The sequence below is a fragment of the Parus major genome, chromosome 1 (assembly GCF_001522545.3).
Source record: "Parus major isolate Abel chromosome 1, Parus_major1.1, whole genome shotgun sequence".
Taxonomy (NCBI): Eukaryota; Metazoa; Chordata; class Aves; order Passeriformes; family Paridae; genus Parus; species Parus major.
Genome location: NC_031768.1, coordinates 85,337,487 through 85,349,893, shown reverse-complemented (window position 1 = coordinate 85,349,893; position 12,407 = coordinate 85,337,487). Strand labels below are relative to the sequence as shown.

At 43.1% G+C, this 12,407-nt stretch overlaps 1 protein-coding gene across 3 annotated transcripts in view; it reads right to left on the bottom strand.

The window, feature by feature from the left end:
- Positions 1-8: 8 nt before the first annotated feature.
- Positions 9-12,407, bottom strand: part of LOC107200685 (alpha-2-macroglobulin-like) — a 30,833-nt gene continuing 18,434 nt past the window's right edge. For all 3 annotated transcript variants that reach the window (XM_015619503.2, XM_033516627.1, XM_033516628.1), the window contains exons 18-29: positions 10,945-11,071; positions 10,426-10,654; positions 9,223-9,349; positions 8,514-8,635; positions 6,090-6,141; positions 5,365-5,448; positions 5,080-5,256; positions 4,099-4,183; positions 3,758-3,914; positions 3,403-3,477; positions 1,142-1,307; positions 9-345 (exon numbers count right to left, since the gene is read on the bottom strand). In XM_015619503.2, the coding sequence (XP_015474989.2) occupies positions 62-345; positions 1,142-1,307; positions 3,403-3,477; positions 3,758-3,914; positions 4,099-4,183; positions 5,080-5,256; positions 5,365-5,448; positions 6,090-6,141; positions 8,514-8,635; positions 9,223-9,349; positions 10,426-10,654; positions 10,945-11,071 (1,685 nt within the window). In that variant the 3' untranslated portion in view covers positions 9-61. The remainder of the gene's footprint in view (positions 346-1,141; positions 1,308-3,402; positions 3,478-3,757; positions 3,915-4,098; positions 4,184-5,079; positions 5,257-5,364; positions 5,449-6,089; positions 6,142-8,513; positions 8,636-9,222; positions 9,350-10,425; positions 10,655-10,944; positions 11,072-12,407) is intronic.

The window sequence follows — 12,407 nt, the reverse complement described above, 5'->3', positions numbered from 1 at the left end:
GTACTGCATGGATCTATTGCAGGGCTCCAGTTCCCACCTTCCTGACAAAACTTCCTGTGCTCTAGGACATGTCCCACCTTCTGACCTTGATGTGTGGCGTGGCCAGAGGGAAGCAGCTCACCTGGGTGGAGGAGAAGCCTCCGCTGGGATTCTGCTGACTGCTGATCCACTTTGCAATAAGGGATGCAAACGACAGCTCCTCCTGGGCAGGGGCTGGCTGCGAGCTGAGGTGAGCCAGGAGCACGTAGGCCGTCATCTCCACTTCTGCAGAGGGAGCTCGGTGGCGATAGTACGGGAGATCAGCCTCGGGCTCCTTGCCAGGCCGCTGCCAGTGAACAGACCCATCTTCACAGGAGGCAGGGACAGAGACAACAAGCAATTGTTACTATGAAATATTGCCAGGGACTTCTGGAGCCGCTGCCGCTCCAGCTGGGAGGACGGAGCCTCCAGGATATGTCAGTCACGAAGGGTGAAGTGGGAAGGGTCAGGCTTACACATTTTGCAGCTTTACAATGAGTATGGGAGTGCTGAGCCTCATCCAGTACTTTGTCCTCCACACTCCACACTCACATTTATGGACTACTGCTCACTGAAGGGCCAAACCTTCTGTCCAGCCTGACTTAGGCAGAATAATTCCAAAGAATTATAGGATTTTCCCTGACAACTCAGAACTTGTGCTGTGGCCTCCAAAATGCCCTGTGAGCTCATTTTTTCTCTCAGCACACCCATCTCTTCTCTGACTGACCTGCCATGTCCTCTGCAAGGTCACCTTTGTTCTATGTTGAGCCCTTGGCCTGGAAGGAAGGGATGTTCCTGAGCGTTGCTAAGCCTTTGCTAAGCAGTGCTGGAGTGGTGAGAGCAGTGGGCTGAGGAGAGGTGGGAACAGAGCCACCCAAGGGCTCAGCACCAAGGGGATGGTGCCTGGTGCTTCCTGGTCAGCTCCCTCTGGGCAGAGAAGAAGGACCAGGCCCTGAGAGGGACTTCTCAAAAAAGTAATCCCTTTGCACAAGGCTCTCCTCTCCCTGCACCTTTCCCTACCCGCACTGGCCAGTGCCTGCTGCCATTGCCCCACCAGCAAAAGCCATTTCACCGAGGGAAGGTGTAAGGCTGGTGAAAGGCACGTCCCACCAGGAACACTCACCCTTTCTCACTGCTTCCTTTTCAAGTGAGTCAAGCAATGCCTTCCGCTTCTCCCTGTTCCCTGCCAGGGCAAAGGCATATGCCAGCAGTGCCTTGGTGTACACATGGTTTTGTTCCTGACTGGCTGCTGTTTCCAGGCAGAACAGAGCATTCCGCACCACCGAGTGCTGGAAGGAGAGACAGGCTGAACTGGAGGTTATCATAGTGAGCTCCATCTTTCAACAACAGGAATAGGGATGGTACCTGTGGACCCTTAGCATCCTACTCTCTGGCCTGATAAAGATTTTACCATTAAAAAAGATAAAATTCCCCCCAGACCTAAGAATTCTTAGAAGAAATGGGCAAGAATAATTTTTTTCTTGAATCTAATTTTTTAAATATGTCTTGTTGTAATGATTTTTCTGAGTTTGATTTCAAGACTGTGAAGCAGGGCTCCAATCCTTCTTCCTTGAGAAGAACTGGCCTGATTGTGTTCTGGAGTAAGAGGAGTTCTCTGAAATATTTCTTTGCTTTAAACATACTAAATACTTGCTTTTCTCCTGCAGCTATTATCCTGAGACTCTTCTGTGCTTTCACCCTATGCTCTATCATTTCCTTTTTGTTTTTTCCCCTTTTCCAGGGCATTTTGAAAAAATTTCACTTGCTGGAAATAATGTAGGTTCTAGTTTGGTGGTGAACTCTGCACAAGATAAAGAAGTGTGTTGTTTTGTATTTTCTACAATGTTTTTTGTAATGTTCACATTAGCAATTCATGTATTGGTTTAAGAGTGCAATCACTACAGTGAAGTAAAATGTAGCTACTTTACATGATGTTATGACTAACAGACACTGTTACGCCACAACCTTTCAGCAAGACACAACTACTCCTCATTTGTGATGGAAAAGCTGCTATAAAATTGAAAAAGTAGCTCTGCAGGGAGAGTATGCCATGACCTGAAAGCTAACAGCACATTTACAGCTTAATAAAGGGTCTAGAAGGAAAAGAGATATTTTTCTGTTGCTTTGTGCTTTGACTTTAACTGTGTGTGTACTGGAAGATGAAATAATTTGTGATCCCTTTTGAAGAAGCCGTTTTAAGCAGGTTTAAAGAAAGCAAAGAATAAAACCAAGTTTGGTTGTGTCTATGCCTACTACTGTTTGTAAGGTAAATGCTGGGGAGGAGTGCAGTCTAATGGCAGGATGTGACAGTAGACATACATACTAAGGACAGTGCTATTAAGGTTTTTATGAGGGTTTAATATGGCCTATTTTACTTATAGAAATACTCTGTATGAGCCTTAATTATTTAAGGACTGTGCTAATCTTAGTTTAACTTGAAATGCTCCCATACCCCACTCAGATTGTGACAAACCCCTTCTGTCACATTCAGTGGCAGTTTTGGACTCGGACAGGGAGCTGGAAAACATCCTCACTATCCAACACAGTTCTGCCTGAGAGCTTGGTTTCTAAACACAACATATAACAAAGAAAGAATGCACTTCTAGTGAAGTTAGTGCCATCCATGTCACCTTACTGACAAAATAATTCCTTCTGCTTGTTCTTGCTACACACAAAAAAAACTTCAGACACAGAACAGTCCCTACTACGTTTGGAGCAGAGGGATTGCAACAGCCTGGCAACCACACTGGCTCAGCAATCCTTCTGCTGTGATTCATAACCCAGTTTTACCTGCACCACCACCTTGCCTCAAAGTGAGGGGGTCAGAATGACCAAACCCACATTGCTCTTAAGTAGGCCACAGGCTTTTCATAGTGCCATGATGGTATTCCCTATAGGTATACCTTATTCTTCAAGCATTAAGGATGGGGATTTCCCATCTAGAAGAAGTAGAGAAAATTACAATGAATTCCTGAGCGTGCCATCCTTTTTTACAGACCTGTGGTGTTGTATCCACCCAATAGGCCCAAGAGTGGTTCAACAGTATTGTACTATGCTAAGAAACAAAAGGAAATTTCTGTAGGTGTAGAAAACCTATTTGGCTCACTTTAAAGAATCAAATATCACTTAACCCACTGTCAATGCAAGCTGTATGGTGCAAATCCACTAAAGAACTCAGAAAAATGTTAAGTGAAATGTGTATATGGGATGGGACAGGAGAGGAAAATGGAGGAAGATGTTCCTTCAGTCTAGGCTTAAATGGAAAGACTATTCAGACAGGATTTCTTCTTTCCAAAGGTAAAGGGACCTGATAATCTGGGTGTGGGGACACTAGTTGGGCAGGTTAGTACCATCTGTGGCTCAGGTTGGGGTGCAGACACGTACGGTTACAGGCAGAGGAATCTCCAGCAGTGCAATAGTGATGTAGGCTGCCAGTGTGACCTCGTCATTCACTCCACCCTGCAGGGAAACACAAAAGGACTTGTTGATCCCTCACAGTGCCACTAGCTTCTCTCTGTGCTACACATCTACATCCTGCAGGGACAAATTCTCCCTGGCCTTCTTTTCATGCTGAGTCCTTCAGAAGATGCTGCTGACTTCTTCCTGCTCCTGTGATAGCCCACATATATAACTCCCCATTCCTTCCCACACCCCAAGTGCTGAAGTTACTCTGTCAGTGCCAGAGTGACTTATGGTCAAGTTCCAGCCTGACAAAACCCACGTGGAGCCAACACTTTACCTTCATAGCATTGTTCAGGAGTGTCCCAGAGCTGCGGAAACATCCATTCTCCTTCTGCTTTTGAGTAAGCCAGTTCAAAGCATCCTGGATGTGCTTCTCCTCTATGAAGATGTGATGCCGGGCCTGGGCAAAGGACTTGAGGACAAAGGCTGTGAGCCTGAAAGTGATAGAGGGAACCAAGACATCCTGAGTAGGCCCTGTATCAATCAGAGGTCATAGGGCCCATTTAACTTCATCTCCACCTCCATTCCAAATTTCACGATGGACAAGTACAAGAATACACTGAGGAATGAGAGGACATGAGAAGCAGGAAGGAAAAGCCAGAGGTGCTGAAGTCTTACCAGGTATTTCCAGCTTGCCCATAACGTGGCCCAAAGGTGCTGTAAGAACCATCCCGGTGTTTGTATTTCAATTGCCTCTGATACCCTGAAATGAAGAGTGAAAATATATTTCAGTTTCCACAGTGCTTTTCAAGGAGCCGTGCAAAGGAAATGCAGCAGACATGGGACACACTGTCCCCCTTGGCTATGGCACAAATATGTACTAATGTAATATTGCTGCTCAGTATTACAAAGGAAGTTCAGGGAAATCCCCAGCTCTGAATATCTCTATTCTTGTGCTCTTTCTCTCTCCAAAAACACCTGGAAACTGACTATATGCAGTCATTGCTGCTCTCTGCCCAAGACTTCATGAGGAGGCAAATGCCTCCCAGACTTGAGACAGGTGAGAGAGGTTCCCAGAGGAGAGCTGATTAAAAATGTGACTCTTACACATGATAGGAATGCAGAAAACAGGATACTTTTCTCTGGAAGAAATGCAATTTTCCTGCAAAAATTTTCATGCAAAAATACTGAGTCACAACAGCCCCTTGCTAGATGGCAGATGCTCATTGTGTGTATATGTACTGTTGTGTCTGTCATCATGCCCTAGCTAATGTGGTAAAATTCTGCCCCAGTCAAAAATGAACAATACTTTCTATACCTCAATCCCAAGGAGAATTCAAGATCTACATAAGCAGCTGCCATGATTAATGGTAATAGTCTGATTTATGTATTTCATATAACCCTTTTCTTATGAAGAGAAATCCTGAGTTATTGCCAGCACTGGACTTTTTCTGTGTTCTTGTTTGGATGCTGTTGTCTCTCATCCTCTACCTCCAACTCAGTTGAGTGTAGGATTCCTTCTTACAGATACTGTATTGTATAGCCCTAACCTGCCAGTACCTGCTCCCTTCTAGAGACAGCCTCCAACAGATCATCCAGGCCAGTGATGTGTCCTTACCCAGTAGCCAAGGGAAGGGATGAACAAAGGCAAAAGCTCACCGCTCACTAAGTACCCAGTGGCCTTGGATTTGACCTCTTCACTCAGCTGCCCTGTCTGGTTCAGATAATCCAGGACGTAGATGTTGGGTGCAAACAGGACCATGTTCTGCTCCCCACAGCCAAAGGGCATCTGGAGGAGCTGGTGCAGGTTCTGCATGGCAGTGCCCATGATGTCACCTGGGCAAGGGGACAATTAACAGTGTGTGAATTGGCCATTAGGCTGAGAACAGCCTGAAGGGCAGTGTTCCAAAATAGTATGTGACACTTCAAGGAGGTTTCACTTACCTAGCACTGAGAAATATGCTCTGGCTGAGTCATCCACCACAGTCTCTGGCAGAACCAAGGAGACTCTCTCTGACACTGACTCTTCTGGGATAAAAAGCAGATAAATTTGGTTACAATTCCAGATGGATCTACAATGCATGGGTAGCAGCTATCCATGGGTGAGACACTATCCCTTGAAGAGGAGTTTCCTGACTTAAACAAATCCATTCATCTGTAATTTTGTTGATGAAGTTTCCCATTCTGCAAGTTTTGTATTGGGCCTGCAATACCCTCACATGCAGATTTCATGGACTTCTATGTGGCAACATTCAACCAGCCTTGACTGACAAATACACCTTTTCCAGCCTATTTTTCTGGTGTTTTCTACTTTGGTGGGCAGACCTGGCTTACTTCAGAGTCTGGTTTGTGATTTTACATCTGTTAAATGAAAGGTGTTAGAGATAACTCCATCAAATCCCAAATACTCTCTCCTTGCATTGACCTGGCCAGACTAATTTACTAAAAGATCTGCTCCTCCCTCTCTAATTGCAGACATTATTACATCCTCAGCTCTTCTTCTACAGGAAGAAATGTTTTCACTAACATCTGGACATACATCTAGTTTGTTCAATTTTATCAGATCCCTACATCTTTCATCTCAGTGAGCACTCACAAACCTTTTATTCCACCTTTGTCTTTAGTTTCTACCTCAGCAAAGGAAGTTTTGGAAAACAAATGGCTCTTACCAGATGCACAGAGCACAGAGTTGTACGTGGTTTCCACTTCAGTCCCTTCCGGCTTGGGGAAAAGGGCAAGAAAAAAACCCACAACAGAAAATGAGAAACAAAAGTAAGAGAAAAGGAAGAAATATCAAAAGGGAAAGTAAAAGGCATTCTTTGAAAATTGCCTAGAAATTTTTCTCCTCCACATGCTAAACTGAGGATAATTGAGGACTGTAACATACTGGCTAATTACAAGTATGAAATGTAATACATTTTCTCTTTTTTTTTATTACTGAGAGAGGCCCTGCAGCTTCGCAGGTTGTGATGGAGATAACATGCAAGGTGATGTTATCAAAAGGGACTTGGTCATCCAAGTTGCCAGTCACAGTGGCCCAGTCTAGCAGAGCTCTCCAGGCTGTGGTGATGGCTGAGTGCCTGGCACACTGGGCAGATATGTATGCAAGAACTTTGACTGGTGGCAGCTACAACACTCCAATGCACCTACAAGTGACATGCTACAACAACCAAAATTTAAATGTGTGCCACAATCAACTGGTTTATAAGTTCTAGTCTAGTCTCTGAAGTCAGAAAATAATCAGTTTTCTGTTGAGATGGGTGAAAATATTTTGCAGAAAACTCATGTTTACAATCAAATGTTTATAAGAAAACTTTTTTTTGGTCAGAATTTATTTTAGTTACATCCTTGCATCAATTTTTTAACTTCTAAATAGGACAGTTCCCATTGTTACACTACTGGTTTCCAGTTTTGCCAGATGATATTTTTTTCCAGCATGTAAACAATGGTGTTATTGTCTTCACTTTCTCACAGTCAGAATATGTTGTCTCTCAGTCTTCAGTATGAAAAGACAGAAGAGTATTAAAAGAACAGGGGAAAAAAAAAGCAAAAAGAAAAAGTTTTTTTGATAAACTGTAACAGTTAAATGCTTCTGTTTGAAAAGTCACCTTCTTGTTTGTTTTAGTATGTCATTCTGATGTGCAAATAAATGAGAAATCCATTGATTTTCAGCAGGAAATTAGAACATACAAACTGAAATTGTTTGAAAGATCTTCCTTTCAGAACAGATGAAAATGCCTGGGTGAAAAAAAATCCCTTTTCCAAAGAGCTCTCAATGAGGCTTGGTTTCTCGAGGGGCAGAAAGATGCCCTGGGGCCTCTGGCACACTCACTTCTCTGTCCCTCTGGGATGCACTGCCTGCTGCAGGGAATATTGTCATCCATGTGCTCAAGACAATGCAGCCTCACCCCAAGCGTGTTACACTGCATCCATCCCTGCTAATTAATTGTTCAGCCTTGGATGCTAATCTCCAATTCCGTCCCGTCAGGGCTTGCTGTAGATTAATTACCACATTACAATAACAGGATAGGATGAGCAATCTCTCAGACACCCTGACAGAAGTAACTCTAATACTTGTTCAGTAATTTACATTCCCCTGCCATCTGTGAGAAAAGACTTTACAGTGCTCTGTTTTCCTGTATCTTCAAAGAACAAAACAGTCTTTTTCCTAATGCATACATGAAATTAGGAACATTTCCTGAAATGTTGAACAGTTGTTAGTGTATTATAAATTCAAATCCATTTGTAAATAATTAAAAAAAAAAATAAAAAAAAAAAAGTCTGCCAGATAGGAATGTTGTTCCATTATTACATTCTGGTTAGCAAAACATTTCCTGAGGCTACATGAATCCTAGCTCTGCCTTACTGAAAACTGGTATGTCTGCAATGTAAAGAGGACTTATTATTATATGGATTTCCCTATAGAACAAACTGGTACTTTTTGTTTGCTAATGTGTAGCATCACTGGGAATTTTATGCTGAGGATTAATTTTATGACTGGCAACTTATGTGAAAAGCTATGTTTTTTCATTGCAAAACACTGCTTAAGAAAAGAAGTCTACAAAAGAATGTGAAAAAAAAAAGGTTAGTTACACTGTTTTGAACATTCTTAGAGATGTAATAAGCACAATTCAAAGCAGTGATGGTAGTTTTTTTTAGAAATATTTGTAGATTGTAGTGAGTGTCCATATTCCAGAGTACTGGCCATGAGCTGGAGGAGAAACATAAGCTTTCTGGCTAGTGTTTCATTCACAGCCTATCCCTGTGATTTATTACAGGCAAACCCAAGGATTTCTCATTTATCTCTGATACGATGTGTCTCAGAAAAGCCTGTCATTATTGCCTGTGTTATTATTCCTGTCCCTCTATGTAATGTAAGACTCTGCTTTGTGAGATGGCAACATTATGAGTTATGGGCTCTATTGGCCTGTGTTAGATTCATCAGTGCTTCTTTTGTAAAAGCTTGTAGAATAAGAGTCCCACGAGCCATTATTGCTGCTCCCACAGCTAAACCAGAAAACCTTTATCACACAGCACCTCTTGCTGCTACTATTGCCACTTTTCTGTGCCACCAAAATTAGCAGCCCACGTACCTCCACCAGCAGCTGTCTGATGACCGTGTCCTTCCGTCCTTTCTTAGGGGTCTCCACAATGTAGTTCCCACAGGGCTGCTGGCTCTGTAGGGCCTCAGTGGTCACTGAGAACTCCACCTGCCCTGGAGAAAACAGGAGTCAGTCAGCCCTGCCAGGCAGAGCCAGGGAAATACGGGTGAGTGTTTGTGCTGGGAACTCTGTGATGCATTACAGAGAAGCTTTTCCAAGAGGAGAACTGAATCTGAGACAGGGTTTTATGTTGATGCAGATGCAGCCTTCCAGATCCCCTCCTTTGTGATGCCCACCCAAGCAGGTGTTAGTCCATTGGCATGAAGAGTAGTGATGGGCTCATAAATCAAATGGTCTTTTTCTGAGAGGCTTCAGAGAAAGCAAGCTTTGATTAAAAAATTTCAGACCCAAACAGGTTAAGGCAAGACATTCTTAGCTCCACAGCTGGAATGACTGGGTTCTTTTCATGCATTAAGGCAATTTATGATTTCTGTTAGAATGTTGGGAAAGACATGGCCTGTAATGTTTGTTTAGGACCTGGAAACACTACACCCAGTGCCTTGTCTCAACCTCAGGGTTGGACTTCAAACAGAAAAGATCCTTCCAAATAGGTTTGGAGTCACCAAGATCATCGCACCAAAGATCTGATGCCATACACTGACATCTGACCCCGGTATCTCCTTGTCATCTGGTCTCTTACCTAGAGATCTTGGTGTTACTGCCCAAGCAACAGTTTTCCTTTCGTTCACACAGATGCAGTAGGATTCTTCCCATTTCCCCACTGGTACAGCCAGGAAATCAGTAGATTCAGCCAGAGACACACTGACCTGCCAGGTGTGCACAGAGGCATCATGAGGTTTGGACTTGCAGAGAAACTGGAGTTATTGCAGACAGTGCAGTACATGGAAATAGGTAGTGGAGCTGGTTATACCATGGTTTCTGAGGACATTATAGGAATTGCAGAGCAAGAACTGCCTGATAAAGGAGGAAATGACTGAAATTTGTACTGTTGTAGGAGATCAGGGAGGTAAGTGTAGAGAACAGGATCTTTGGGAAGGAAATCGATTCTGGGAAAATGAATAGCACAGACCAGTTGTGCCATGAATTAAAGATCTCCCTCATGGTTGGTTAGGTGAAGAGATAAAACACCAGCAGTGGGAACAAGTAAGGGAACAAGGAAAAATAGAATAAGGGAACAAGGAAAAGTGGAATAAAGAGCCTGAAAACAGCAAACAAAACAGGAAATACAGGGACATAAGTGAGAGTGCATTGGAATGACTGGATAAGTGCCCCTCCTTGGTTCAGCTTCATTCCTTTTAGAATAAAAATCTGTATTTATAAAAAACTAAGCAAAGGTGATTGAGATTCTGTATTAATCCTTTCCAAAATTTTCACTTGTCTTTTTTTTTTTTTTTTTTGCTAGAAAAAAATGCAGGTAAGAATGGCAAAGCCATATAGCTCTCCTATAGTATTTTAGGGACAGATGCAACAAATTACAGAAGTCTGCACATTCCAGAAAATGTTCTGTGAAGTTCTGTGATATGAGACTAAAGGCTGAACATAAATATCCACCCTGGTGAACCTGAAATTTCCATTTGGGTATGCAATGATTCTGTGATCTGTGAAGTTATCTATTTCTGTAGAACAGTGACATAAATTTGTGATGACAAGGCTGGGTGTCTCAGTAGCAGAACTTCAGGCTCTGAATAAAATGCAGCTTTCAAAACTTTGGCAGGAGAACACATTCCCTCTTCACTGAATACAACAAGGATTTGTACATATGCACACCTACATGAAATTACATTTGCAGGTCAGTCATCTGGCTTGGAACAGCTCGTTAGAAATGGCCCACTGTAGTCTCCCCATGGCTGTTAGGCTGAGCAAAGCTGTGAGCATCCCTTACCCTGATGCAGGCAGGCAGGTAGTTGAACACGGTGGCTTTCAGCGTGAAGGACTCCCCACGCACTACAGAGTAGGGCATGGTGAGCTCGACAAAGAAGGGCTGGAAAGCTCTGAGGGACACTGTGGGGGACAGGCCAAAGCCTGTGTCTGCTGAAGTGCAGAATGCATTGGCTTTCCACTCAGTGATGGTGTCAGGGATGGTCACTTCCAGATCAGCTTTTCCCTCAGGGCTGGTGAGGGACAGAGAAAATTTCAGTTATATTCTGGTGTTCATCTATTCTCCTCTCAGCCTACTGAGCAACATCTGCTGACAGTAAACCCCTGACCAGCTGGGATATAGGCATTGGCTTTTGCATATTCCTCTAAAGCATCCTATACATAATCCTCAAAAAACCTTAAAAAGTCCATTTGTCTGCTAGAAATATTCCTCTCACTGAAATACCCATGCATCCACTGAGGCTTTAAACTAGTCCAAGGTTTTGGCCTAATGACCATACTCTACATTCCCTTAAACACTTACTTGACTGAAACTATGTCCCAGATCCATGTCTCAGGGAAGTATTTCCGGACTGTGTCCATAGGATTGCCATCAACCATATCTTCTGCCATGTCATAACTCAGTTCTCCATGCAGATTCATTGTAGTGACTAGCAAATTCATTCGAAGACAGGAAGAAAGGAAAAGATGTGTCAAACTCCATTCTAAACCAGGAACATACTTTCCCTCTAGGTAGTTGTTATTCTTAGGTCAAATTTTAAAATTGAAAGAACAGCTTTGACATCTTGGCCACTGGAAACATTAGTTTCTCTCTTGCCATCTCAGTATTTAATTTTTCTTAATGCTGCTGCTCTTCTTACAGAGGCTGGGTGAAGGTGAGCATTCTTCCCCCACTGCCAGCAAACCCATTGTGCCAAAAGAACCATGAAAGATCCTGGTTTTGGGGGTATATTTCTATACCAATACAGAATAAAACATGAAACTCACTGTCTCCAGACATTACCATGACACATATTTCAATAATCTGATTGAAGAACTGATTGCATTTATACATGACCAGAAACAGAAGCTACACTTAGCCCTCTGTCTAGGAATTTAAAAAAAAAAAATGGATACGGGTCTTTACATCTCTGGCCATTAGCAAATACACAGGAAGATGCTTTCTCACAATGTTGCATACTGTTGAGCCTTTTTAAAGGCTTTTCCATCAGCCTTAGAGGAGTTTACATCTTCTCAAAACAGACAGCTGTCTTGAGCCATACTCTGATGACAAATCCTCCATTTCTAAACCAAAGATCTGATCTCTTAGGTCAAATTGAAAGAAGGCCAGAAGCTGCCACTTGAGCCAAAGCTACAATAGTTTAATTGGAGCTGGGGTACTGCACCATAGAAATCAGTAACTGAAAGTGATATAGGTGATTCTTTTATATAGTCTTTCTAATCTCAGATCTGTTAAAGGAAACAAGCAAACAAAAGCAACATCATTATCTTCAGTCACTGAACCTGTAGAGAAGTGACATGACCTATCTAGCCTCTTATAGTCATGCAAGTGGGGAAACTGGGAACACAACCAGATTTCTCAGCCCCCAGCAGTAAAACATTGACCTATGGGCTTGTACCACCTTCTCATTTGTCTTTCCCCACTTTTGCTCTAGTTGTTCCTCTAGCTATTGCTAGAATGTGGCTGCCTAGAAGCAGATGCTCCTTTTATAGGTTTTCATAGATGGACTCAGATCTGATGGGAAAAAAAACCAAAAACCCACTGCTTTGTGGAGAAAGTGCCTAAATGCCCTCCCCTGTTGTAGGGGCTGGTGTGGGAGTCCCCAAGCACACACAGTTCCAGCCAGGCACATCTGGCTGCCTGGGAAGATGCAGGGAGAGGTGGATCAGTTTCATGGACTAGGTCCAGAAGGGAGGGATCCTGAATTAGGTCAGCATATCTGAACACAATCAGATCTGCCTGTGTAATTAATATTCAAAGATTCA